Source organism: Scyliorhinus canicula, chromosome 5 (genome assembly GCF_902713615.1).
Source record: "Scyliorhinus canicula chromosome 5, sScyCan1.1, whole genome shotgun sequence".
NCBI classification, from domain to species: domain Eukaryota; kingdom Metazoa; phylum Chordata; class Chondrichthyes; order Carcharhiniformes; family Scyliorhinidae; genus Scyliorhinus; species Scyliorhinus canicula.
In genome coordinates this window covers 227,638,626-227,665,885 of record NC_052150.1, presented here as the reverse complement: position 1 = coordinate 227,665,885, position 27,260 = coordinate 227,638,626, and the positions used below count along the sequence as shown (strand labels likewise).

The following is a 27,260-nucleotide window of genomic DNA, read 5'->3' as shown; positions in this document are numbered from 1 at the left end:
GTGAGGGAGGGAGGGAGGGTAGGTGAGGGAGGGAGGGTAGGTGAGGGAGGGAGGGTAGGTGAGGGAGGGAGGGAAGGTGAGGGAGGGAGGGAAGGTGAGGGAGGGTAGGTAGGGGAGGGAAGGTAGGTAGGGGAGGGAAGGTAGGTAGGTGAGGGAGGGTAGGTAGGTGAGGGAGGGAGGAGGGAGGGTGGGTAGGTGAGGGAGGGAGGAGGGAGGGTGGGTAGGTGGGCGAGGGATGGAGGGAGGGTGGGTAGGTGGGCGAGGGATGGAGGGAGGGTGGGTAGGTGGGCGAGGGAGGGTGGGTAGGTGGGCGGGGGAGGGTGGGTAGGTGGGCGGGGGAGGGGGGTAGGTGGGCGGGGGAGGGTGGGTAGGTGGGCGAGGGAGGGTGGGTAGGTGGGCGGGGGAGGATGGGTAGGTGGGCGGGGGAGGGTGGGTAGGTGGCCGGGGGAGGGTAGGGAAGGGGGGGAGGGGAGGTAAGGGGGGGAGGAGGGTAGGGGAGGGGGAGGAGAGGAGGGTGGGAGAGGGGAGGGGGGTGGAAGGGGGAGAGGGGGGGTGGAAGGGGGAGAGAGGGGGGTGGAAGGGGGGGAGGGGGGTGGAAGGGGGGGGAGGGGGGTGGAAGGGGGAGAGGGGGGGTGGAAGGGGGAGGGGGGGGGTGGAAGGGGAGAGGGGGGTGGAAGGGGGGGGGTGGAAGGGGGAGAGGGGGGTGGAAGGGGGGGGAGGGGGGTGGAAGGGGGAGAGGGGGTGGAAGGGGGAGGGGGGTGGAAGGGGGGGGGGGGGGTGGAAGGGGGAGAGGGGGAGGGGGGGTGGAAGGGGGAGGGGGGTGGAAGGGGGAGAGGGGGGGTGGAAGGGGGAGAGGGGTGGAAGGGGGGTAGGTGAAGGAGGAGGGTGGAGGGGGGGTGGAAGGGGGAGGGGGGGTAGGTGAGGGAGGGGCGGTGGAAGGGGAGAGGGGGTGTGGAAGGGGGAGAGGGGGGGCCAGGGCGGTAGGTGAGGGAGGGAGGGAAGGCGTAGGGGGGGAGGGAGGAAGGCGAGGGGGGGGAGGTGGGGGAGGGGGGTGGAAGGGGGAGGGGGGTAGGTGAGGGAGGGAGGGAAGGCGAGGGGGGGGAGGGAGGGAAGGCGAGGGGGGGAGGGAGGGAAGGCGAGGGGGGAGGGAGGGAAGGCGAGGGGGGGAGGGAGGGAAGGCGAGGGGGGGAGGGAGGGAAGGCGCGGGGGGGAGGGCGAGGGGGGTAGGTGAGGGAGGGGGGGGCCAGGGCGGTAGGTGAGGGAGGGAGGGAAGGCGAGGGGGGGAGGGAGGGAAGGCGAGGGGGGAGGGAGGGAAGGCGAGGGGAGGGAGGGAAGGCGAGGGGGGAGGGAGGGAAGGCGGGGGAGGGAGGGAAGGCGAGGGAGGGAGGGCGAGGAGGGGGAGGGAGGGAGGGGGAGGGAGGGAGGAGGGGGAGGGAGGGAGGGAGGGCGAGGGGGGAGGGAGGGAGGGCGAGGGGGGGAGGGAGAGTGGGAGGGAGGGAGAGGGGGTGAGGGAGAGGGGGTGAGAGGGTGGGAGGGAGAGGGGGTGAGGGAGAGGGGGTGAGAGGGTGGGAGGGAGAGGGGGTGAGAGGGAGAGGGGGTGAGAGGGAGGGAGGGAGAGGGGGTGAGAGGGAGGGAGGGAGGGAGAGGGGGTGAGAGGGAGGGAGGGAGAGGGGGTGAGAGGGAGGGAGGGAGAGGGGGTGAGAGGGAGGGAGGGAGAGGGGGTGAGAGGGAGGGGGTGAGAGGGAGGGGGGTGAGAGGGAGGGGGTGGGAGGGAGGGAGGGGGAGGGGGTGAGGGAGGGGGGTGAGGGAGAGGGAGAGTGTGTGTGAGAGAAACAGAGAGAGAAACCAGCTGGAGAGAGAGAGAGAAACCAGTAGAGACAAGACTGAAGAGTTCTCTAGGTGTGGTCTCACCAATGCCTGTACAGTTGTAGCAAGATTTTTCTACTTTGATATAGGTAGTGTCTCAAATCTAGCTATCCAAAAACTGTCGATCGAGTGGTGCAATGCTACCTCACGGCGCCGAGATCCCGGGTTCATTCCCGGCCCTGGGTCCGTGTGGAGATTTGCACATTCTTCCCGTGCTTGTGTGGGTTTCACCCCCACAACCCAAAGATGTGCTGGCTAGGTTGCCCCACACGCTAAATTGCCCCTTAATTGGAAAAAATTAATTGGGTTCTCTAAATTCAAAAAAAAAGAAAAGGCATTCCTGATAAACAAAAGACGATTAACTTTTTAGTGAAATGAAAATCGCTTATTGTCACGAGTAGGCTTCAATGAAGTTACTGTGAAAAGCCCCTAGTCACCACAGTGATGCGAGAAACAAAGTTGATGACATTGCCTCACATCCTGTTCTGATTTTGAACATCCACAATACTTGTAATAGTACATGACGGATTCTGGTTGCGGAGGAGTGAGATCATAGAATTTACAGTGCAGAAGGAGGCCATTCGGCCCATTGAGTCTGCACTGGGCCTTGGAAAGAGCACCCTACCTAAGCCCATGTCTCCACCCTATCCCCCTAACCCAGTGACCCCTAACCTTTTGGCCACTAAGGGGCAATTAATGGTGTTTCCCTGCACTTCCAGTCACCTCTCCGCCTTGCCTAGCGCCACCTGCATGGTCGCCAGAGCTTCCCCGACCGCACCCCTGATCGCACCCCTGATCGCAGCTTGGAAGTCTGTTTCTGTCTCTTCCCTGTGTTCTCTCAGTTCCCTGGAGAGAAACATCCTGCGCACATCCCCTGGTGTGGGGGGTTCCTTGTGTGGCAGGTCGGTTTTTCTGGACGGCAGTGGTTAGCACTGTTGCCTCACAGCTCCAGGGTCGCAGGTTCAATTCCGGCCTTGGCTAACTGTGTGGAGTCTGCACGTTCTCCCCGTGTCTGCGTGGGTTTCCTCCGGGTGCTCCCGTTTCCTCCCACAGTCCAAAGACGTGCAGGTTATGTGGATTGGCCACGATAAATTGCCCTTAGTGACCAAAAAGGTTAGAACATAGACCATAGAACAGTACAGCACAGAACAGGCCCTTCGGCCCTCAATGTTGTGCCGAACAATGATCACCCTACTGAAACCCACATATCCACCCTGTACCCGTAACCCAACAACCCCCCCCAACCTTTTTCGGACACTACGGGCAATTTAGCATGGCCAATCCACCTAACCGGCACATCTTTGGACTGTGGGAGGAAACCGGAGCACCCGGAGGAAACCCACGCACACACTGGGAGGACGTGCAGACTCCGCACAGACAGTGACCCAGCCGGGAATTGAACCTGGGACCCTGGAGCTGTGAAGCATTTATGCTAACCACCATGCTACTGTGCTACCCCTGTTAGGAGGGGTTATTGGGTTATGGGGATAGGGTAGAAGTGAGGGTTTAAGTGGGTCGGTGCAGACTCGATGGGCTGAATGTCCTCCTTCTGCACTCATGTTCTATGAACAGATTGGGCTGTGGACCTATGGCGATTCACCCACCCAGGGGAGAAGGAGTTCTTTTCCAAAGTACACAATGTATAGTCACAGATTGACTACTTTGTAGTGGGGAAATTGGTGCTTCCAGGGCTAGTGAGAGCGGAATATTCCACGATTAGAATCTCCGACCACGCTCCACACTGCATGGATGTGAGGTTGGAGACAGGCCGTGCCCAGCACCCCCCACGGAGGTTGACTCTGCCCGTCATGGCCCATGAGGCTTTCTGTGAGAGAATATCACAGGCCATAGACAAATATATTACTAACAAACAGAATGGGAAGGTCTCACCCTCCATGTTCTGTGAGGCACTGTAGGCTGCGATCAGGGGTGAAATTAGTGCCTACAAAGCACAGAGATAAAGTGAAGAGAGGGTGGCGATGCAACAGCTAGTCAACTCCATGCTGGAAGTAGACCAGCGATACTCCGAGTCGCTGACCGTAGAGCTCCTGGCGGAGAGGAAAAATGCCACAAATGGACTTTGACCTGCTCTCCAAGAGGAAAGCAGGTCACTAACTCCACCAGGCACAGGGGACCCTGTACGAGCACAGAGACAAGGCCAGCCGCCTGCTGGCTCGCCAGCTGAGAAAGCAGGCAGCCACAAGAGAAATAGCCTAGATTAGGGACAGCAGATGCAACCTAGTAGAGGAGCTGGAAAAGGCCAATGAGGCATTCGAGACCTACCAGATGAAGCAGTTCCTTGATGGGACTGGACATGCCAATCGTGGGGGAGAACAGGAAACGGGGGCTGGAAGCACCGCCAGAACTGGGAGAGGTCATGGAGAGTACCAACTCCACGCAGGCGGGGTAGGCGCCAGGACCAGACTGATCAACGGAACTTCTACAAAAAATTCACAATGGCACCTGCGGGAGATGTTCACAGATTCGTTGGCGAGGGGCAGCCTGCCGCCCACGCTAGCATAGGCCTCAACCTCGCTGATACCCAGCAACTAAAAACGTGCACGGCATCACGCCAGCCCAACAGGAATAGGATATAAGGGCTGATGAGGGAAGAGGGCACGCAGTCGACGAGAAGGGGAGGGGGGAATCAGGAAGGAAAGGCGAAGAGCGAAGCAGAGGAACCAGCTGGAACCAAACGCTACTGGAGAATGTAAAATGTGAAGCTGTAAAGGTTATAAATAACAAAATACAACCAATGCAAAAATGGAAGACGATCGATGTGTGTATATATATTTTTATTTTCGATGTATGTTCACGCTTACCTTCTGTATAACATGAAAAATCCTTAATAAAAGCATTGAAGAAAATAATGTCAGAACTGATTATTGTTTAGTAAATATTTGATTTAATCAAAGCACGATCACGCAAGGTCTTGAAATACTTAATACAGACCTAAAATCAGGAGCAAAGCAGAAAAACTAAATACAAATATACAAAATTGCAAACGTCAGGCCTATAACTGAACTGTCAGCCCCTAGAATGATGTACTGCAGTCTAAGAAGAGAAATAGAATTCTCAACTTAATAAGCTTGAGGTGACAGTGATACCCACCACTAAGTTAAAGAGCTTGTTATACTCTCCAGATACAGCGGAGCTTTGGAAGAAGCAACACTTTCATTTCCTCAGTTTAAATGGGTACAAAGTGAGGATGTAGCAACACAGGAACAGGACTAGGCCATTCTGCCCATCTCGCCTTCACCATTCAATCAGATCATGGCTGCTCATCTACCTCAGTGACGCTTTCCCACCCGATCCCCATATCTCCCTGATGTAATTTCACACATCAAAGGCTGGGCTTTAACAACATTCTGGTGACAGATTCTGCACTAAAAGTTGACCACTTTCTTTGCTCGACAGAACCAGAATCGAAGAAAAAGAAGAAACTGGTGGACATCCATCAAGCCTTGAACGTTGACCCAGTGGATGTGGAGACTCTCAGGCGGTCTGCCATTAGCGAGGGTGGGCTCCTCACAGATGAGATCCGCAGGAAGGTCTGGCCGAAGCTGCTGAATGTGAATGTTTACAACCTACCCCCAAAACCAGGTACGGTGTGAGTGAGGAAAACTCTCCAGTTTTATTCTTTTACAGACCAGCTCCCTCTGTACTGATGTAATCCTTCTACTTCTGTCCTTTTACTTCTGTTGTGTTCAATTATTGGATTTGACTTTCTTGATCAATATCTATTGTCCAAGATGAACGATGCTGCTGATGGAATGGAGGAGACCATTCAGTGAATTCATGGCTGATTTGTATCTTAACTCCATTTATCTGTCTTGGTTCTGTAACCTTTACCCAAGTAAAATCTCTCTTGTGCGCTCTCTCTCTCTTGCTCTCTGTCTCTCTTTCTCTCTCGCTCTTTCTTTCTCTCTCGCTCTTTCTCTCTCGCTCTTTCTCTCTCGCTCTTTCTCTCTCGCTCTTTCTCTCTCGCTCTTTCTCTCTCGCTCTCTCTCTCTCGCTCTCTCTCTCTCGCTCTTTCTCGCTCTTTCTCTCTCGCTCTTTCTCTCTCGCTCTTTCTCTCTCGCTTTTTCTCTCTCGCTCTTTCTCTCTCGCTCTTTCTCTCTCGCTCTTTCTCTCTCTCTCGCTCTTTCTCTCTCGCTCTTTCTCTCTCGCTCTTTCTCTCTCGCTCTTTCTCTCTCGCTCTTTCTCTCTCGCTCTTTCTCTCTCGCTCTTTCTCTCTCGCTCTTTCTCTCTCGCTCTTTCTCTCTCGCTCTTTCTCGCTTTCTCTCTCGCTCTTTCTCTCTCGCTCTTTCTCTCTCGCTCTTTCTCTCTCGCTCTTTCTCTCTCGCTCTTTCTCTCTCGCTCTTTCTCTCTCGCTCTTTCTCTCTCGCTCTTTCTCTCTCGCTCTTTCTCTCTCGCTCTTTCTCTCTCGCTCTTTCTCTCTCGCTCTTTCTCTCTCGCTCTTTCTCTCTCGCTCTTTCTCGCTCTTTCTCGCTGTCTTTCTTGCTCTTTTTCGCTCTTTTTCACGCTATTTTTCTCTCTTTTTCTCTCTCACTTTCTCTTTCTCTCTTTCTTTCTCTCTCTCTCTCTCTTTTCTCTCTCTCTTTCTCTCCTTTTCTCTCCCTTTTTTCTTTCTCCCTTTCTTTCTCGCTCTCTCAAATTCCATCATCATTTAAAAAAATCTCTATTAAATCTCCACTTTGTCAGGACAACACGATGGTGCAGTGGTTGGCACTGCTGCCTCACGGCACCAAGGACCCGGGTTTGATCCCGATCCTGGGTCACTGTCTGTGTGGAGTTTGCACATTCTATGTTCTATGTCCTCCCTGTGTCTGCATGGGTCTCACTCCCATAACACAAAAGGTGCATTGGCCACGCTAAATTGTCCCTTCATTGGAAAAAAATAATTGGGTATAAAAAACTTCTACCTTGTCCTCTCTGCTCAGTGGAACATATTCCAATATCTCTAATCTTGCCCCCATAGCTTCCCATCCCTGCATTTATTGTGCAGAAGCTATGCTACGCACTTTCTGTGGCTTTTAATATCCTTGTTATAAGACCATAAGACATAGGAGCAGAATTAGGCCACTCGGCCCATCGAGTCTGCTCTGCCATTCAATCATGGCTGATATTTTCTCATCCTCATTCTCCTGACTTCTCCCCGTAACCCCTGATCCCCTTATTAATCAAGAACCTATCTATCTCTGCCTTAAAGACACTCAGTGAATTGGCCTCCACAGCCTTCTGCGGCAAAGAATTCCACAGATTGACCACCCTCTGGCTGAAGAAATTCCTCCTCATCTCTGTTTTAAAGGATCGTCCCTTTAGTCTGAGATGGTGTCCTCTGCTTCTAGTTTTTCCTATAAGTGGAAACGTCCTCTCCACGTCCACTCTATCCAGGCCTCGCAGTATCCTGTAAGTTTCAATAAGATCCCCCCTCATCCTTCTAAACTCCAAAGAGTACAGACCCAGAGTCCTCAAATAAGAACTAGGAGCAGGAGTAGGCCATCTGGCCCCTCGAGCCTGCTCCGCCATTCAATTAGATCATGGCTGATCTTTTGTGGACTCAGCTCCACTTTCCGGCCCGAACACCATAACCCTTAATCCCTTTATTCTTCAAAAAACTATCTATCTTTACCTTAAAAACATGTAATGAAGGAGCCTCAACTGCTTCACTGGGCAAGGAATTCCATAGATTCACAACCCTTTGGGTGAAGAAGTTCCTCCTAAACTCAGTTCTAAATCTACTTCCCCTTATTTTGAGGCTATGCCCCCTAGTTCTCATGTCCTCATACGACAAGTTCTTAATTCCAGGGATAGTTCTTGTGAACCTCCTCTGGACCCTTTCCAAGGCCAGCACACCCTTCCTTAGATACGGGGCCCAAAACTGCTCACAATACTCCAAATGGGGTCTGACCAGAGCCTTATACAGCCTCAGACGTACATCCCTGGTCTTGTATTCTAGGATTATAGCTGCATGCAGCCTGGGCACTGCTAATCTTTTCACTTTACAAAATCATACCCTTAAATACCAACTGATACATCAGCATTATTGTCTGCCTTACCTGCTGGACGTGAGGTAGAGGATACCGCACATGGTACACTTAGACGGCATGAACCATAGAATAAGCTGGAAACTGTTTCCTTGTTTTGGCTTCATCTGCCATGTGGGGGTTGGGCAGTCCCTTAAACTACGTGTTCTGGTCCTGGGCCATGTTGTCAAGCAGAGTGAAGCCTGGGGGACAAGCAGAGCGGCTCAGTGGGGGCACACATTCCTGTGGCACTGTTTGCAGAGCTGGGATCAGGGTGAGGAGGGTTGCATGTCTCTGGACGAAAAGTCTAAACACTTGGTTTAAAAACTAACACATACTCTCCTTTTAAGGCAGGGATATAAGGGAAGGCCACAAAGACTACAACCAGGTGCTCATGGATGTACAGCGGTCGCTGCGCAGGTTTCCTCATGGTAAGCACGTCAAGATTCAGTCTCGAGTCTCACATGGGCTCTACTTTAAAAATAATCCTCTCTTGTCTGCAAACCTTTCTGGCCTGTGTTGCCTGGTGAGTTCTTTGGCAGGATACTTTGTGTATTTCGGTGCATTTGTATGGATGGTTGTAATTCCTTTTAAAAAAAAAAAAAAAAATTTTTTTTAAATAATTAATTTTTTTGAGATGAGGGCGTCGCTGGTTAGACCAGCATTTGTCGCCTACCCCGAATTGCTCTTGAGAAGGTGGTGGTGAGTTGTCGTCTTGAACTGCTGCAGTCCATGTGGTGTAGGCACGCCCAAAGTGCTATTTGGGCGGGAGTTCCAGGATTTTGACTCGGCGACAGTGAGGGAACGCCCGATAATTTCCAAGCCAAGGTGGTGAGTGACTTGCAGGGGAACCTCGAGGTGGTGGGGTTCCCAGGTATCTGCAGCCCTTGTCCTTCTAGATGGTAGTGGTTGTGGGTTTGGAAGGTGCTGCCAAAGGAGCCTTGGTGAGTTCCTGCAGTGCATCTTGTAGATGGTGCACACGGCTGCCTCTGTGCGTTGGTGGTGGAGGGAGTGAATGCTTGTGGGAGGGGGAGAAATCAAGCGGGGCTGCTTTGTCCTGGATGGTGTCGAGCTTCTTTGTTGTTGGAGCTGCACTCATCCAGGGAAGTGGAGAGTATTCCCTCACACTCCTGATTGTGCCTTGTAAGCGGTGAACATGCTTTGGGGAGTCAGGAGGTGAGTTACTCGCCGCAGGATTCCTAGCCTCTGGCCTATTCTTGTAGCCACAGTATTAATGTGGCTAGTCCAGTTCAGTTTCTGATCAATGGTATCTCCCAGGATATTGATAGCAGAACAGTGAGTGATGGTAATGCCATTGAATATCAAGGGGCGATCGTTTGATTCTCGTTTATTGGAGACGGTCATTGCCTGCTACTTGTGTAGCACAACTTGCCACTTGACAGCCGAAGCCTGGATATTGTCCAGGGCTTGCTGCATTTGGACATGGACTACTTCATTACCTGAGGTGTTGTGAATGGTGCTGAACATTGTGCAGTTATCCGCAAACATCCCCACTTCTGACTGTTTTGGGAGGAAGGTTATTGATGAAGCAGCTGAAGATGGTTGGGTCTAGGACATTACCCTGAGGAACACCTGCAGTGATGTCCTGGAGCAGAGATGATTGATCTCCAACCACCACAACCATCCTCTTTTGTGCTGGGATTGACTCCAGCCAGCGGAGAGTTTCCCCCCTGATTCCCATTGACTCCAGTTTCACTAGGGCTCCTTGATGCCATACTCAGTCAAATGCTGCCTTGAAGTCAAGAGCAGTTACTCTCACCTCACCTCTGGCATTCAGCTCTTTTGTCCATGTTTGAACCAAGGCTGTAATGACGTCAGGAGCTGAGTGACCCTGGTGGAACCCAAACTGAGCGTCCGTGAGCAGATTATTGCTGAGTAAGTGCTGCTTGAAAGCATTGTTGATGACTCCTGGTCATCTCCTGGGGCTGGTTTAGCACACTGGGCTAAATCGCTAGCTTTGAAAGCAGACCAAGGCAGGCCAGCAGCACGGTTCAATTCCCGTACCAGCCTCCCCAAACAGGCGCTGGAATGTGGCGACTAGGGGCTTTTCACAGTAACTTCATTGAAGCCTACTCGTGACAATAAGCGATTTTCAGTTTAATTTTCATTTTTTTCCTTCCATCACTTTACTGATGATTGAGCAGACTGATAGGGTGGTAATTGGCCTGGGTGGGATTTGTCCTGTTTTTTGTGTACAGGACACACCTGGGAAATTTTCCATGTTGCCGGGTAGATGCCAGTGTTGTAGCTGTACTGGAACAGCTTGGCTAGGTGTACGGCAAGTTCTGGAGCACAAATCTGCTGGAATATTGTCAGGGCCCCATAGCCTGGTGACCCTAAAGTGGCATGCTTGGTACTTCGATAATACAGTCCAAAACTAGAGGTCAAAAATTAGGGGCAAGTGGTGCTAAAGTGTTATTGTCACTGGACCAGTCATCTGGAGACCCAGGGTAAGGCTCTGGGAATCTGGATCCGAATCCCATCACGGCAGCTGGTGAAATTTGAGTTCAGAGGTAGGTTCTTTATCCAGGGAGTAGTGGGGGCATGGAATGCACTGCCTGTGGAAGTAGTTGAGTCGGAAACATTAGGGACCTTCTAGTGGCTATTGGATAGGTACATGGATTACGGTAGAATGATGGAGTGTAGATTAATTTGTTCTTGATCTAGGACAAAAGTTCGGCACAACATCGTGGGCCGAAGGGCCTGTTCTGTGCTGTATTCTATATTCTGTGTTCAATCAAAATCTGCAGTTAAAAAGACAGAAATCCATCTGATTGACTAAAGTCGTTTTTAGGGAAGAAAAGCTGCTGTCCTGCGTGCGTCTACAGACCCACAGCCATGTGGTTCACCCTTAAATACCCTCAAAATGACTGAGCTACAAACTGAATAAAAAGAAATGAAACTGGACAGACCGCCTGCCATTGGCTTCGGCACCAGAAACGACAGCAGCAAACCCATTCCTGTCGACTTTGCAAAGTCCTCCCTCCTGACATCGGCAGCACGACTGACCGAGCTGGCTGGGTCCTAAAGGTCAAGGTTGCAAGACTGGGTCTGCGGCAGGTGGCGAGAGAACCAACAAGATTGGAGAATTTACTTGACATGATCCATACCAACCTGTCTGTCACAGATACATTTATCCATGACTGTATCAGTTGGAGTGACCAGTTGGACCTTGAGGAAACAAAGCCCCATCTTCACATTGAGGATACCGTCCATCATGTTGTGTGGCATAACTGTGCTAAATGGGATAAACTTCGAACAGATCTAGCAACTCAAGTCTGGGCATCCATGAGGTGCTGTGGCCATCAACAGCAGCAGAATTGTCCTCAGCTGTGACCCAATGACCCTGCATATCCCCCACTCTACCATTACCACCAAGCCAGGTAATGAACCCTGGTTCAATGAAGAATGCAGAACATGCCAGGAACAGCTCCAGGCATTCCGAAAAATTAGGTTTCAACCTGGTGCAGCTACAACACAAGACAAATGTGTGCCAAACAGCAAGTGATAGACACAGCTAAGTAATCCCACAACCAACGAATCAGATCTAAGCTCTGCAGTCCAGCCGTGAATGGTGGTGGACAATGAAACAACTCACTGGAGGAGGAGGCTCCACAAATATCCCCACTGTCAATAATGGAGGAGCCAAGCACATCTATGCGAAAGATAAGACGTTAGCAACAATCATAAGCCAGAAGTACCGAGTGGCGCTCTGCTTCCTCTGGAGGTGTCAGCATTGCAGATTCCAGTTTTAAGCCAATTCGATTCACCCTGCATGATATCAAGAAACGGCTGAAGACACTGGATATTGCAAAGGCTATGGGCCTTAGAATATTTCTGCAATAGTACTGAAGACCTGTGCTCCAAAACGTGCTGTGCCTCTAACCAAGCTGTTCCAGTACAGCTACAACACTGGCATCTATCCCAGAAATGTGGAAAATTGCCCAGGTATGTCCTGTACATAAAAATAGGACCAATCCCACCTGGTCAATTTTAATAATCTTTATTTGTGTCACCAGTAGGGTTATATTAACAGTGCAATGAAGTTGCTGTGAAAAGCTCCTAGTCGCCACACTCCAGCGCCTGTTTGGGTACATTGAGTGAAAATTCAGAATGTCCAATTCATCTAACAAGCATGTCTTGTGGGAGGGAACCGGAGCACCCGAGGAAACCCACGCGGACACGGGGAGAATGTGCAGACTCTGCATACAAAGTGACCCAAGCCGAGAATCGGACGTGGCACTATGAAGCAACGGTGCTAGATACTGTGCTGCCCATAACTGCACCATCAGCCTACTCTCGATCATCAGTAAACTGATTGAAGAAGTCATCAACAGTGCTATCAAGCGGCACTTAGTAACCTCAGTGATGCTCAGTTTGAGTTCCGCCAGGATCACTCATTACAAACATGGCATCAAGGAGCCCTAGTAAAACTGGAGTCAGTGGAAATCAGAGGGAAACTCTCCACTGGTTGGGAGAGACCTAGAACAAAGGAAGTTTGGAGGTCAGTCATCTCAGTTCCAAGCTATCACTGCAGGACTTCCTCAAGGCAGTGTCCTGAGCCCAACAGTCTTCAATTGAACATAGAACATAGAACATAGAACGATACAGCGCAGTACAGGCCCTTCGGCCCTCGATGTTGCACCGACATGGAAAAAAAAACTAAAGGCCATCTAACCTACACTATGCCCTGATCATCCATATGCTTATCCAATAAATTTTTAAATGCCCTCAATGTTGGCGAGTTCACTACTGTTGCAGGTAGGGCATTCCACGGCCTCACCACTCTTTGCGTAAAAAACCCACCTCTGACCTCTGTCCTATATCTATTACCCCTCAATTTAAGGCTATGTCCCCTCGTGCTAGCCACCTCCATCCGCGGGAGAAGGCTCTCACTGTCCACCCTACCTAACCCTCTGATCATTTTGTATGCCTCTATTAAGTCACCTCTTAACCTTCTTCTCTCTAACGAAAACAACCTCAAGTCCATCAGCCTTTCCTCATAAGATTTTCCCTCCATACCAGGCAACATCCTGGTAAATCTCCTCTGCACCCGTTCCAAATTGCTTCATTAGTGACCTTCGTTCCATTATAAGATCAGAAATGGGGAAGTTTGCTGATGATTGCAGATGGTTTCACAATGTTCAGCACCATCATGGCTCCTTAGATACTGAAGCAGTCCATGTCTGAATGCAGCAAGACAATATCCAGGCTTGGGATGACTAGTGGCAAGTAAAATTCAGACCACAACAAGCGCGAGGCAATGACTATCACCAACAAGAGAGAATCTAACCATCGCTCCATGACATTCAGTGGTATGACCACAGCTGAATCCCCCATTATCACCATCCTGGGATTACCATTGACCAGAAACTGAACTCGACTAGCCACATAAACACTGGCTGCAAGAGCAAGTCAGAGGCTACGAACCCTGCAGTGAGTAACTCCTCCCGAAAGCCTCTCCACCATCTTCAAGATGCAAGTCAGGATTGTGCTGGAATACTCTCCACTTGCCCAGATGAGTGTAGCTTCAACAACACTCAAGATGCTTGATGCTATTGTGATGAATGTAGAAATTGTTATATTATATTTCATTTTTGTGGCAGTGATATTAAAAACCCTGGTTTAAAATACATACAGGCAGTGTGTCTACTAAAGTTGTAATTTGTAATTAAAAGGAGAGGTAATGATCAATTTTAACCATTTACTTTTACAGAGAGATGGAAAATGGGGTATTGTTTTGTTTGCTGGAAGTTCCCTGGAGAGTAGATGATTTATGAGGAGTTATATTTAATCCTATTTAAGATGGGTCAGTTTAGTGGGATACAGATGATGTAATTAATGGGAGGAGCCAGGTCTGTCTGTCATTTGCAGTTTTGCCAAATGCTATTTAGTTGGGCAGAAGAGTCTTGACAGGACGGAAGGAATTTTAGGTAGCTCCTGAAAAGGGTTTCTCTCTATCTCTCTTCAAGTAATCTGTTTTTAACTATATTTATAAATGGCATTTGAGCTGTATTGGGTTGCTTAATTGGAATTCGTGACAGATGTAGATAAGAAATTAAAAGTTTTTCCTTTTATTGAGAAACTGTTTAACTGATAATTGTAAAGCAATTTCTTTGATATTACGGACCCAGGAAGTGTGGAAGATTTTAGTTTAGACGGGTAGCATGGTCAGCACGAGCTTGGAGGGCCGAAGAGCCTGTTCCTGTGCTGTACTTTTCTTCTTTGTTTTTGTTCTAATGTGGTTAGTTCTAATGTGGTTAATTCTGTGTTTCAAGTTTGTTTTCACATAAAGGATACCTATTGGTCAGAGTAATCGCTTCTGGGTTGAAGTATTCTTTCCTCACAGTTTTACAAATTAAAAAATATTTGGGGATCTCATCCGGCATCCAAACAAAAGTCAGGGCCTGGTCCGGTATCTTAACACCATCCAGGACCAAGCAGCCCGATTAGCTCCCCATTCACAAACATTCACACCCTCCACCACCAACGCACAGTGGCAGTATTGTGTATCTCCCCACACAGCACTGTGGATGTACCTAAGCCACAGAGGCTGCAGTGGTTCAAGAAGGCAGCTCACTACCACCACCTTAAGGACAATTAGGGATGGACAACAAATACTGGTCTAGCCAGCAACACCCACAAATGAGGAAATCTACAATGGTCACTGATAAATTCAATAATTATTTCGGGAAACACCCAGAGAATGTGGAACTCGCTACCACGTGCAATTTGGTGAAGTGATATAGCATAGCATTTAAGATGAAGTTAGATTTATGCATGATGGAGAAAGGACTAGATGGAGAAATTATTAAGGTACGAGGTGCCTCATACAGAGCATAAACATCGGAAAAGGCCAGTTAGGATGAATGACCTGTTTCTGTGCCATATGTCTGATGTAATATTATGAATGGCAAACCCAGACTTCAGTGGAACCCTGGTGGTTGCACGAGCTGTATGCTTGAAGCAGGAGTTTGTATGGTAGAGCACAGTAGTGTGTGGAACTGGGTGTTGCTGCAGAGCATTGGGACACACACATGAATGACCATTATTCCTGCATAATGAGATGTTGACAGTGGTTGTACAACTGGGGTAAACTGCTGAACAGAGAATGGACAACCCTCCATCACAATAATAATGGAGGGAGAGTGGACAAATGGGCTGGGGAAATGGCAGTGCAGTGTTCTGTTATTGGACAATTTATCAAAAGAATATTTTCAATGCCACCAGGGCAGTTTGGGTCTTTAAAGAACAACCAGATTGCTGTTTGTCCCATAGAGGCCAGAATGGGTAAAGATTGCAGGTATATCTCCCGAAAAACTATTAGTGCAACAGTTTTGTTGTCAGCAATCTGACCTCTTCATATCAATTTTTTGACTTTACAGCACAAGAACAATACAGCAGAGGAACAGGCCCTTTGGCCCTTTTAACTTACATTGATATCCAAAGACGACCCTTTGTGAATTTGAATTCAAGTTACATCATGTGATTGGTATTGGAGTGATTGATTGGTCGTGGCGTGATTGGTCGCGGCCTGATTGGTCGCGGTGGAATTTGAACTCCAATTCTGGTTCATTAATTCAGTCATGTATCATAATCACTGTACTATATCAATACATAAATATCTGAGGCATTGGCTGAGAGAAGAAAGCAAGGGTATAGAAAAACATACCTGCTGTACTCAGTGTTTCCGTGAATTGAGACATTCATGAGAGTGATTGGTCGGAAGGTTTAATCTAAAATGGGGAAGTTCAGCTCGTTGCAGCTCAGAGTGTAATGAGGGTGCTACAGGGATCGGTGCTGGGACCCCAGCTGTTCACAATATATATTAATGATTTGGGTGAGAACAAAATGTAACATCTAAAAGTTTGCAGGTGATATCAAGTTAGGTGGGAGGGTGAACTGTGACGAAGATGCAGGGATGGACACGTTGGGCGAGTGGGCAAATCAATGGCAGATGCAGTATAATTTGGTTAAGTGTGAGGTTATTCACTTTGGAAGCAAAAACAGGAAGGCAGATTACTACCTGAACAGTTGTAAATTGGGAGAGGGAGAGTGTGCAGCGGGACCTGGGTGTCCTTGTGCATCAGTCACTGAAGGTAAACATGCAGGTGCAGCAGGCGGTAAAGAAGGCTAATGGTATGTTGGCCTTCATTGCAAGAGGTTTCGAGTATAGAAGCAGGGATGTGTTGCTGCAATTATACAGGACCTTGGTGAGGCCACACCTAGAATATTGTGTGCAGTTTTGGTCTCCTTTTCTGAGGAAGGATGTTCTTGCTCTCAAGAGAGTGCAGCAAAGGTTTACCAGACTGATTCCTGGGATGGCGAGACTGCCATATGAGGAGAGATTGACTAGGTTAGTTCAGAACGGCAGCACGGTAGCATGGTGGTTAGCATAAATGCTTCACAGCTCCAGGGTCCCAGGTTCGATTCCCGGCTGGGTCACTGTCTATGTGGAGTCCGCACATCCTCCACGTGTGTGCGTGGGTTTCCTCCGGGTGCTCCGGTTTCCTCCCACAGTCCAAAGATGTGCGGGTTAGGTGGATTGGCCAGGCTAAATTGCCCTTAGTGTACTAAAAAATAAGGTTAATGGGGGTTGTTAGGTTGCTGGGATAGGTATACGTGGGCTTGAGTAGGGTGATCATTACTCGGCACAACATCGAGGGCTGAAGGGCTTGTTCTGTGCTGTACTGTTCTAATTCTAAAAGAAGAATGAGGGGAGATCTCATTGAAACTTATAAAATTCTAACAGGGCGAGACAGGGTAGGTACAGGGAAGATGTCCCAGAACCAGAGGTACAGTCTGAGGATTCAGGGTAAACCATTTTGGACAGAGATAAGGAGACATTTCTTCACCCAAAGAGTGGTGAGCCTGTGGAATTAATTACTACAGGAAGAAGTTGATGCTAAAACATTGAATATATTCAAGAGGCAGCTGGATATAACACCTTGGACGAATGGGATCAAAGACTGTGAGGAGAAAGCAGGATTAGGCTATTGAGTTGGATGATCAGCCATGATTGTGATGATTGGCGGAGCAGGCCCGAAGGGCCAAAAGGAGGCCTCCTGCTCCTATCTTCTATGTATCTATGAGAAAGATACACTGGGGAGGACAGTGAGGGGTGTTTAGTTCAAAATTCAGTCCAGTGGGAAGGACAGAGGGTGTTTAGTTTGGAACTCAGTATGGTGGGAAAACAAGAACATTGTTTTTTCCATATTAATTTCCTGATATCTGTGAAATGTGTAGAATATTACATTTCAAATTCTGTGGGTGCCTAGTGTCCGTGTTAATTTGTGGTTCTAATTTCATTGTAATGTTTTTGGTGTCGGCAGGAGCTGTCCAGTTCTGAACTGGATTCGAACTATATATCCGTGTGTTTCTCAATTTCATTTTATTTTCTACTCTTTCCTCTCGACAGGCATGCGGCGAGAGGAACGGGGAGTCCTACAAGAGCAACTGATTAATGTCATCCTCTACGTCTTGCAAAGGAACCGCCAGCTTCACTATTATCAGGGCTATCACGACATCGTTGTGACCGTCCTCTTGGTTGTGGGTGAAAGGCTGGCCATTGCACTCATGGAGATTCTGTCTTCCCATCATCTCAGGTGACGGACCATTAACTTGGCACCAGCCTTTCACACTGAGTCCCATCGACACTAGTCAAGCGCCATCACCCCACGTGACATTGACCTTAGTGACATTCTGGGAATGATCCTGGAGGGGGCGCAGACTTTGAGAAATATGCAATAAGCCAGTTGAGGCTAGCTGGATGCGACTCCTGACCGTAACTTTGTGTATACACACCAGGAAAAATGGATCTCCTCCTTCAGACCAGCTGGACCTTCCTGTTCGATCTGGGTCAGGGAGACCTGGGAAATAGTGATCATAATACAATGCTGTAACGAGTACCCCGTCCTTTGGATCCAATCTTTAAACTAGGATCTGCATTGCCATCCTTAATTTTTAAATTAGTTAATTCAGTTCTGGGATTTTGACCCAGCGACAGTGAAGGAACGGTGATTTAGTTCAAAGTCAGGATGGTGAGTTGCTTGGAGGGGGTTTGCAGGTGGTTGGTGTTCCTTTGTGTCTGCTGCCCTTGCCCATCTAGGTGGTAAAGATGGTGGGTTTGGAAGGTGCTGTTGAAGGTGAGTTCCTGCGGTGTGTCTTGTTGATGGTACACACAGCTGCCATTGTGCTTCACTGGTGGAGGTAGTGGTTGCTGAAGGTGGTGGGTGGGGTGCCAATCAAGCGGGGCTGCTTTGTCCTGGGTGATGTTGAGCTTACTATGTTGTTGGAGCTGCACTCATCCAGGCAAGTGGAGAGTATTCCATCACACTGCTGACCTGTGCCTTGTTGGCAGGTGTGTCACAAATCTCTCCGCCACTAATTATTTTTTTTTTTTTTAATTTAGATTACCCAATTATTTTTTCCAATTAAGGGGCAATTTAGCGTGGCCAATCCACCTACTCTGCACATTTTTGGGTTGTGGGGGCGAAACCCACGCAGACACGGGGAGAATGTGCAAACTCCACACGGACAGTGACCCAGGGCCGGGATTCGAACCTGGGACCTCAGCGCCGTGAGGCGGTTGTGCTAACCACTAGGCCACCGTGCTGCCCTCCGCCACTAATTATAAAAATAATCAGGATGATCACTGGTTTAAAGAAAAAAGTTATGGTGTGAATATTTTTATCACAATCAGTATAGGGATATAGGAATTAGGAGCAGAAGCAGATTCAGCCCTTCGAGTGTCCCAGGTCAACACAGAATAGTCAGCAATGGAGTCAGGCTCCTTCTGCACGAACCTGACCGTATTCCTCAGCTATGACCTTAGAAATGTGCTCCTATCGCACCAAAGTGGTGATCCTGCCGTCTACTAGTGTCAGCTGATGAAACAGACAAATCAGTCCTCACAATAAGCTTGATATAATGCAGCTTTATTTAACTCATTAAGTCTTTAGTTATGTGCTCACCAACAATCTGTCCTAGTCCACCCACGTTGACGCTACCACCAAGAAAGCACAACACACAACTTCCTCAGTAAACCAAGGAAATTCGGCATGTCCATATTGACTCTTACCAACTTTTACAGATGCACCATAGAAGGCATCCTATCTGGTTGCATCACAGCCTGGTATGGCAACTGCTCGGCCTAAGACAGTAAGAAACTACAGAGAGTCGTGAACACTGCCCAGTCCATCACACGAACCTGCTTCCCATCCATTGACTCCATCTACACCTCCTGCTGCCTGGGGAAAGTGGGCAGCATAATCAAAGACCTCCCCCACCCGGCTTACTCACTCTTCCAACTTTTTCCATTGTGTAGGAGATACAGAAGTCTGAGAACACGCACAAACGGATTAAAAAGCAGCTTCTTCCCCACTGTCACCAGACTCCTAAATGACCCTCTTATGGACTGACCCGATCTCCACACATTTGCTCTACTGAGTACATTCTGTATGCTTCACCCTATGTCTATGTATTTACATTGTGTATTTATGTATGTCCGATGATGTGCGGGTTAGGTGGATTGGCCATGCTAAATTGCCCGTAGTGTCCTAAAAAGTAGGGGGGGGTTGTTGGGTTACGGGTATAGGGTGGATACGTGGGTTTGAGTAGGGTGATCATTGCTCGGCACAACATCGAGGGCCGAAAGGCCTGTTCTGTGCTGTACTGTTCTATAATACTTTTCATTGTACCTCAGTACATGTGACAATGAACAAATCCAGATTTAAAAAAGCACCATTTATGGAAGCCATTGAATGGTACAGCACAGAAACAGACCATGTGGCCCATAGCACCTGTGCCAGCTCTTTGGAAGAGCTTTTTCAATTATTTCCACTCCCTTGTAAATCTTACCTTTTCGGGTATATATCCTATTCTTGATAAATAATTATTATTGAATCTGCTTGTAACATCCTGACAGTGACCATCCTGCACATGAAAACAGTTTCTCCTTTTTTACTCTTAACAAAACCTTTCATATTTTTCAACGTCTCCAATAATTCTCCCATTAACCGTCCTGACATGGGACGAACAACTCCAGCCTTGCTAGTCTCTCCAGATAACCGATGCTCCCTGGAATCATTCTGGGAAATCTCCTGTGCAGTCTGAGGCCTTGCCGTTTATCCTTGAATATGCTGTGTGATTGCTTCAGATATGTTCGTGAGGTCTGGTTCGTTTGGAATAATGACAGAGCGAATCAGAATTTGTTTGAGACGACAAACTCCTTTGTTTATTTGAAAGGGAGAAAGTACGAAAATGAATTATATATTAGTTTTTAGCACTTGTGTGCCAACCATTTTGTTTATGGTGTTCAAGAGCTAGAAAAGTTTTCCTAATGTATAAATTTATAGAAACATTGAAAGTAGGTGCAGGAGTAGGCCATTCGGCCCTTTGAGCCTGCAGCACCATTCAATATGATCATGGCTGATCATGCAAATTCAGTATCCCACTCCTTCTCCATACCCCCTGATCCCTTTAGCCGCAAGGGCACCTCTTGAATATGTCCAATGTGCTGGCCCCAACAGCTTTCTGTGGTAGAGAATTCCACAACCGCACAACTCTGAGAGACAATGTTCTTCCTCATCTCAGTCCTGAATGGCTCACCCCTTATTCTTAGGCTGTGACCCCTCATGCTGGATGCCCACAACATCAGGAACATTCTTCCCGCATCTAAACTGTCTAGTCCTATCAGGATTTTATATGTTTCTATGAGATCCCCTCTCATTCTTCTGAACCCCAGAGACTACAAGCCCAGTTGATCCAGTCTTTCTTCATCTGTCAGCCCTGCCATCCTGGGAATTGGGGTGAACCTTCGCCGGACACCCTCAATAGCAAGAATGTCCTTCTGCAAACTAGCAGACCAAAACTGCACACAATACTCAAGGTGTGGCCTCACCAAGGCTTGTATAACTGCAGTAAGACAAAATATGTCTTACATAGAACATACAACAGTACAGCACAGAACAGACCCTTCGGCCCTCGGTGTTGTGCTGAGCATTGTCCAAAACCAAGATCAAGCTATCCCACTCCCTGTCATTCTGGTGTGCTCCATGTGCCTCTCCAATAACCGCTTGAAAGTTCCTAAAGTGTCCTGTTCTTGCTCCAATTTCTTTGCTGTTTAAACAACTTTTTTGGCAGCTATTCCTGAAACAAAATCCATCTTAATGTTGCTCTGCTGCTTTTAAAGAGGAAGATTCCACAAAAGCAGGGGATGGGACCTTGAGCTGTAATTGCCTTGAGTAGGAGATTCCCGATTTGTAATCCCGCGCTCTTCTGTTGGACACTTATCATAGAATTTACAGTGCAGAAGGAGGCCATTCGGCCCATCGAGTCTGCACCGGCTCTTGGAAAGAGCACCCTACCCAAGGTCAACACCTCCACCCTATCCCCATAACCCAGTAACCCCACCCAACACTAAGGGCAATTTTGGACACTAAGGGCAATTTATCATGGCCAATCCACCTAACCTGCACATCTTTGGGTTGTGGGAGGAAACCGGAGCACCCGGAGGAAACCCACGCACACACGGGGGGGGGGGGGGCGTGCAGACTCCGTACAGACAGTGAACCAAGCCGGAATCGTACCTGGGACCCTGGAGCTGTGAAGCAATTGTGCTATCCACAATGCTACCGTGCTGCCCCCATGTTCATGGAGTGATCTGAAATTCAGGAACAAAGCCAATTGAGTAACGGGGTAAAATAATTAAAATTACTGAACTGAAAGCAGAAACAGCTGGAAATAGGTCAGGCAGTATTAGTGGTGCGAGAAACAAAGTTGATGACATTGCCTCACATCCTGTTCTGATTTTGAACATCCACAATACTTGTGATAGTACATGACGGATTCTGGTTGCGGAGTAGTGAGATCATAGAATTTACAGTGCAGAAGGAGGCCATTCAGCCCATCGTCTGCACCGGCCCCTGGAAAGAGCACCCTACCCAAGCCCACACCTCCACCCTATCCCCGTAACCCCACCTACCCTTTTTTGGACACGAGGGGCAATTTATCATGGACAATCCACGTAACCTGCACTTCTTTGGACTGTGGGAGGAAAACGGAGCTCCCACGGGAAACACACGCAGACACAGAGAGAACGTGCAAACTTCGCAGACAGTGACCCAAGCCGGGACCTTGGAACTGTGAAGCAACTGTGCTAACCACAGTGCTACCGTGCCGCCCCACAGTGCTACCGTGCCGCCCATGTGGTTTTTGGTTTCTGGTGGCGGTGACTTGGGGTGTTTATCCAGTCATGTGCTGCCAGTACATCTGAACCAGAGCGAGACTCGCATCCTTGCTAGTGGGTTTGCTCGTGCTGTTGGGAGAGGTTTAAACTAATTGAGCAGGGGGAGGGGACTCGCAGACTGTTAGACGAATAGGGAGACAGTGTATCACAGAAAAACAATCCAGTCAGAGGGAATACAGCGATAGTAAGTTTCAGGAGAGTAGGACAAGGCTGAATGGCGTTTACTTTGACGACCGCAACATGGGGCAACTTAAGTTTGTTATGGACAAGGAAATAGACAAATTGCAGAAAAAGGTCTTGGATTGGGGGGAGCAGACTTTAGTAAAATAAGGCAGGATCTGGCCAAGGTAGATTGGAACAAGTTACTGGTGGGGAGATCTACAGAAGAGCAGTGGGGAATGCTCAAAGAGGAAATGGGGAGGGTCCAGGCCCAACATGTTCCCTCTAGGGTAATAATGATGGTAATGGGATGACCAGAAATATTCAGGATACAATGAGAAGGAAGAGAGAGGCTTTTAATAAGTACAAGGGGAACAAATCAACACGGGCATTAGTGAAGTACAGGAAGTGTGGGATGGAGCTTAAGGAAGCAATTAGGAGAGCAAAGAGGGGATATGAAAAATCTGCAGCTGGTGAAAGATGGGAAAATCCCAAGATAGTCGCTCAGTTTATCAATGGAAAGAGGATAACTAGGGAAAAGTAGGCCCATTAAGGACCAAGGGGGGGAATCTGTCGATGGAGCCAGAGGACAGGGTGGGCAGCACTGCAGCACAAGTGGCTAGCACTGTGGCTTCACAGTGCCAGGGTCCCAGGTTCGATTCCCCGCTGGGTCACTGTCTGTGCGGAGTCTAGACGTCTAGACGTTCTCCCTGTGTCTCCGTGGGTTTCCTCCGGGTGCTCCGGTTTCCCCCCACGGTCCAAAGACGTGCAGGTTAGGTGGATTGGACATGCTAAATTGCCCTTCGTGACCAAAAAGGTTAGGAGGGGTTATTGGGTTACGGGGATAGGGTGGAAGTGAGGGCTTAAGTGGGTCGGTGTAGACCCGATGGGCCAAATGGCCTCCTTCTGTATGTATGTGTGTTGTACGAATATTTCACATCTGTCTTCACCCAAGAGAAATGAGGAGGCAGATATGAGAGAGACTGTGAGGTTATTGAGCAAGTTGTCATAGGAAGGGACAAGGTATTGGAGGTGCTGGCAGGCTTAAAAGTGGAGAAATCTCCAGGTCCGGATGAATTGTGTCCCAGGTTGCTGTGGGAGGCGAGGGAGGAGATTGTCGGGGCCTTATTCCAAATTTTTCTCTGGTCACGGGTTAATTCACTTGTGTTGTGACTGCGGAGCAAGTGGGGCTGGCAGTGACCGCGCACTAGCCTAGGGTGTTGTAACAATGCTGACCAGGCATTGTTCTGGAAATCCTGGATCAGGAATGGTGGAGAAACTTTAGACTGCTGGAAATGCATACATGCAGATAAGACGATACTACAGCTTCAGTGTGATGCCGCACAAGCTACAGAACGCAGCATGGGCTTTGTGGTGGTGTGAGGTAAAGGGTAACCCTTCTATCTTTTTTGGTACTCCACAGGGATTTTATGGACCCCACAATGGACAGCACAAAGCATATTTTGAACTACCTAATGCCAATTCTGGAGAAGGTGCACCCGGAACTCCACGGCTTCATGCAGAGGTGAGATTCTGTGACGTTTGCCACCTTTTGTTAACTCTCCCTGATTGGGCCTCCCTCTCCCACCTAAGTGTCCAACGAACAGTAGATTCTCCAGACCAGGACCTCCGACTGGCTTCCTGAGCATTAAGGGCTCTGTAGTTAGTATTGTTGTCTGTCTCAATAAGGGGGCCATTGGTTTTGCTGGTGAGAAACCCTCCTTTATATGTGCATTTGTGAGCAAATACTGACTGAGCGATGCCCCTCCAGCTAAATAGCCAGCACTCACTGTGGATGCTGAAACCACCCCCCAATGATAGCTACTTGTGTGAGGTAACCAAAGACAAATGGTTCCTTTAGCACACTATCCAGGGAAGGAGACAGAAACGAAAGCCAAGACATCCTGAGTAACCTTTCCTCGCTCAGGAGTGGGGTTAACATTCTGCTGTAAAAGTATGCCGCCCCTCCCCAACTCTCCGTTACTGCCTTTCAATAAACAGTCACCAGCGTTTGGGAAAGAGCAGCTTGAGCGGATGGGTGAATTTTAACTCTGTGGGTTTCGAGTCATAGAGTCGTACAGCACAGAAACAGGCCCTTCGGCCCACCATGGCGACCATCAAATACCAATCTGTACTATCCCATTTACCAGCACTTGGTTCACAGCCTACTATGCAGATGCTTCCTAAGTGATGCCAGAGTGCCTGCCCCACCACCCTCTCAGACAGCACATTCCATATTCCCACCACCCTCTCAGACAGCACGTTCCATATTCCCACCACCCTCCCAGACAGCACATTCCATATTCCCACCACCCTCTCAGACAGCACATTCCATATTCCCACCACCCTCTCGGACAGCACGTTCCATATTCCCACCACCCTCTCAGACAGCACATTCCATATTTCCATCACTCTCTCGGACAGCACGTTCCATATTCCCACCACCCTCTCAGACAGCACGTTCCATATTCCCACCACCCTCTCAGACAGCACATTCCATATTTCCATCACTCTCTCGGACAGCACGTTCCATATTCCCACCACCCTCTCGGACAGCACGTTCCATATTCCCACCACCCTCTCAGACAGCACGTTCCATATTCCCACCACCCTCTCAGACAGCACGTTCCATATTCCCACCACCCTCTCAGACAGCACATTCCATATTCCCAGCACATTCCATATTCCCGCCACCCTCCCTGACAGCACGTTCCATATTCCCACCACCCTCTCAGACAGCACATTCCATATTCCCACCACCCTCTCAGACAGCACATTCCATATTCCCACCACCCTCTCAGACAGCACATTCCATATTTCCATCACTCTCTGGGTGAAACAATATTTCCTCAGGTCCCCTTTAAACCACTCACTCCTCACCTTAAACCTGTGCCCTCTGGTCTTGGACACCTCTTACCTTCTACCCTATCAATGCCTCAATTTGTATACGTCTATCAGATCCCTCCTCAACCTCCTCTGCTCCAGACAGCAAACTACCAGAAACCAGAAATGGCCTTCATTTCTAAAGTGTATTTCATGACTTTTCCAGCCGATTAAATACTTCTGAAGTCAGTAATTGTTAAAGTAGGAAAACAGCCAATTCACACACAGGAAGATCCCAGATAAACGGAGAGTCCTATCGTGAAGCCATTCAGCCCATCAAGTTCACCGACCCTCCGAAAGAGCACCCTACCTAGGCCCACTCGCCCTGCTCCATCCTCGTAACCCCACCTAACCAGCACATCTTTGGACTGTGGGAGGAAACCGGAACACCCGAGGAAACCCACTCACACGCGGGGGAGAACGTGTAAACTCCATAGTTAACCAAGGCGGGAATGGAAGGTGGATTCCTGACACTGTGAGGCAGTAGTGCTCACCATTGTGCCACCGTGTCACGCTGGAAAGGGATGACTTCTCTGCTTGTTGTTTGAATAATGCTGAGGGATAGTTAATGTTCACTTGAGAGGCCAGATGGGCCCTCGGTTTAACATGGCATTGGAAAGATAGTAGTTCTAACAGTGCATAGCTCCCTCAGTAATGGAACGCAGGAGGAGATCATCAAGCCCCTCGAGCCTGTTCTGGCCATTTAGTGAGACTATGCCTGATCTGTGATCTAACTTCATATACCTGCCTGTATTCCATATCCCAGTAATACCGTTGTTAATACAAATGTTCTCAATTTGAGTTTTAAAATGAACAATTAGAATCAATAGATTGCATAAAAGGGTTCTAAACTTCTAGGGTGAGATTCTCCGATGGCGAGTCAGAGTGTCCGCGCCGTCGTGAACGCCGTCGTGTTTCACAATGGCGCTAACGGGCCGCCGGCAGCATCGATTCAGGCCCCGAAGAGGGGCCAGCAGCGGGGCCGCGAGAAACGCGGTGGGCGTGGCGCCAGAGCGGCGCCATCATTGCGCGACGCCTGGATGATGCGGCGCTGCGCCATTTTATGTGCACGATCTGCGCACAGTCCCCGACACGGAGAGATGGTTGCGCCCCGCCGTGTCGCTGCCAGGTTCCTGGACAATGACCTGGAGACACCGCTGGACCCAGTGGAAGAGCGGAGGGCAATCATAGAATTTACAGTGCAGAAGGAGGCCATTCGGCCCATCGAGTCTACACCGGCTCTTTGAAAGAGCACCTTACCCAAGGTCAACACCTCCACCCTATCCCCATAACCCAGTAACCCCACCCAACACTAAGGGCAATTTTGGACACTAAGGGCAATTTATCACGGCCAAGCCACCTAACCTGCACATCTTTGGACTGTGGGAGGAAACCGGAGCACCCGGAGGAAACCCACGCACACACGGGGACCCAAGCCAGAATCGAACCTGAGACCCTGGAGCTGTGAAGCAATTGTGCTATCCACAATGCTACCGTGCTGCTCTATGCCCAAGACGTGGCCACCGGCACCCGGACAACACAGTCAGGCGCAGCTGGCGTGATGTGGGGGCATCGCCATTAGCGCTGTGGGGCACACCCCACACTCGGGACAGCTGTACCGCAGGAAGCTCCACGATCTCACGAGGCAGCCGGGGTAAGTGCCCCGAGAGTTCCCCCGGGCCACCACCCCCCCAAACAATGCCATGCGAGCCCCCCTCTGCCCACGCAGGGCCGCGAGAAACGCGGTGGGCGTGGCGTCAGAGCGGCGCCATCATTGCGCGACGCCTGGATGACGCGGCGCTGCGCCATTTTATGTGCACGATCTGCGCACAGTCCCTGACACGGAGAGATGGTTGCACCCCGCCGTGGCACCATGTACCACATGACCCTCATGGGCACCGCACCGCCCTTGCGAGCTGCCATGGCGTGGTTCCACCCCCCACCCCCTCCAGTCATAATGTTGCCAACATCTGCGCGCCTTTCTGCTGACCGCCTAACTCGCTTTCCCCCCCTCCCCGCACAGGATAAGACAGCCCACAACCATCGCGAGTGTG

The 27,260-nt window shown here is 49.4% G+C and overlaps 1 protein-coding gene across 6 annotated transcripts in view; it reads left to right on the top strand.

The window, feature by feature from the left end:
• Nucleotides 1-27,260, top strand: part of zgc:63863 (uncharacterized protein LOC393372 homolog) — a 64,725-nt gene that overhangs the window by 2,389 nt on the left and 35,076 nt on the right. For all 6 annotated transcript variants that reach the window (XM_038798683.1, XM_038798682.1, XM_038798678.1 and 3 more), the window contains exons 2-5: nucleotides 5,284-5,469; nucleotides 8,246-8,326; nucleotides 17,335-17,521; nucleotides 23,747-23,848. In XM_038798683.1, coding sequence (XP_038654611.1) covers nucleotides 5,284-5,469; nucleotides 8,246-8,326; nucleotides 17,335-17,521; nucleotides 23,747-23,848 — 556 coding nt within the window. The remainder of the gene's footprint in view (nucleotides 1-5,283; nucleotides 5,470-8,245; nucleotides 8,327-17,334; nucleotides 17,522-23,746; nucleotides 23,849-27,260) is intronic.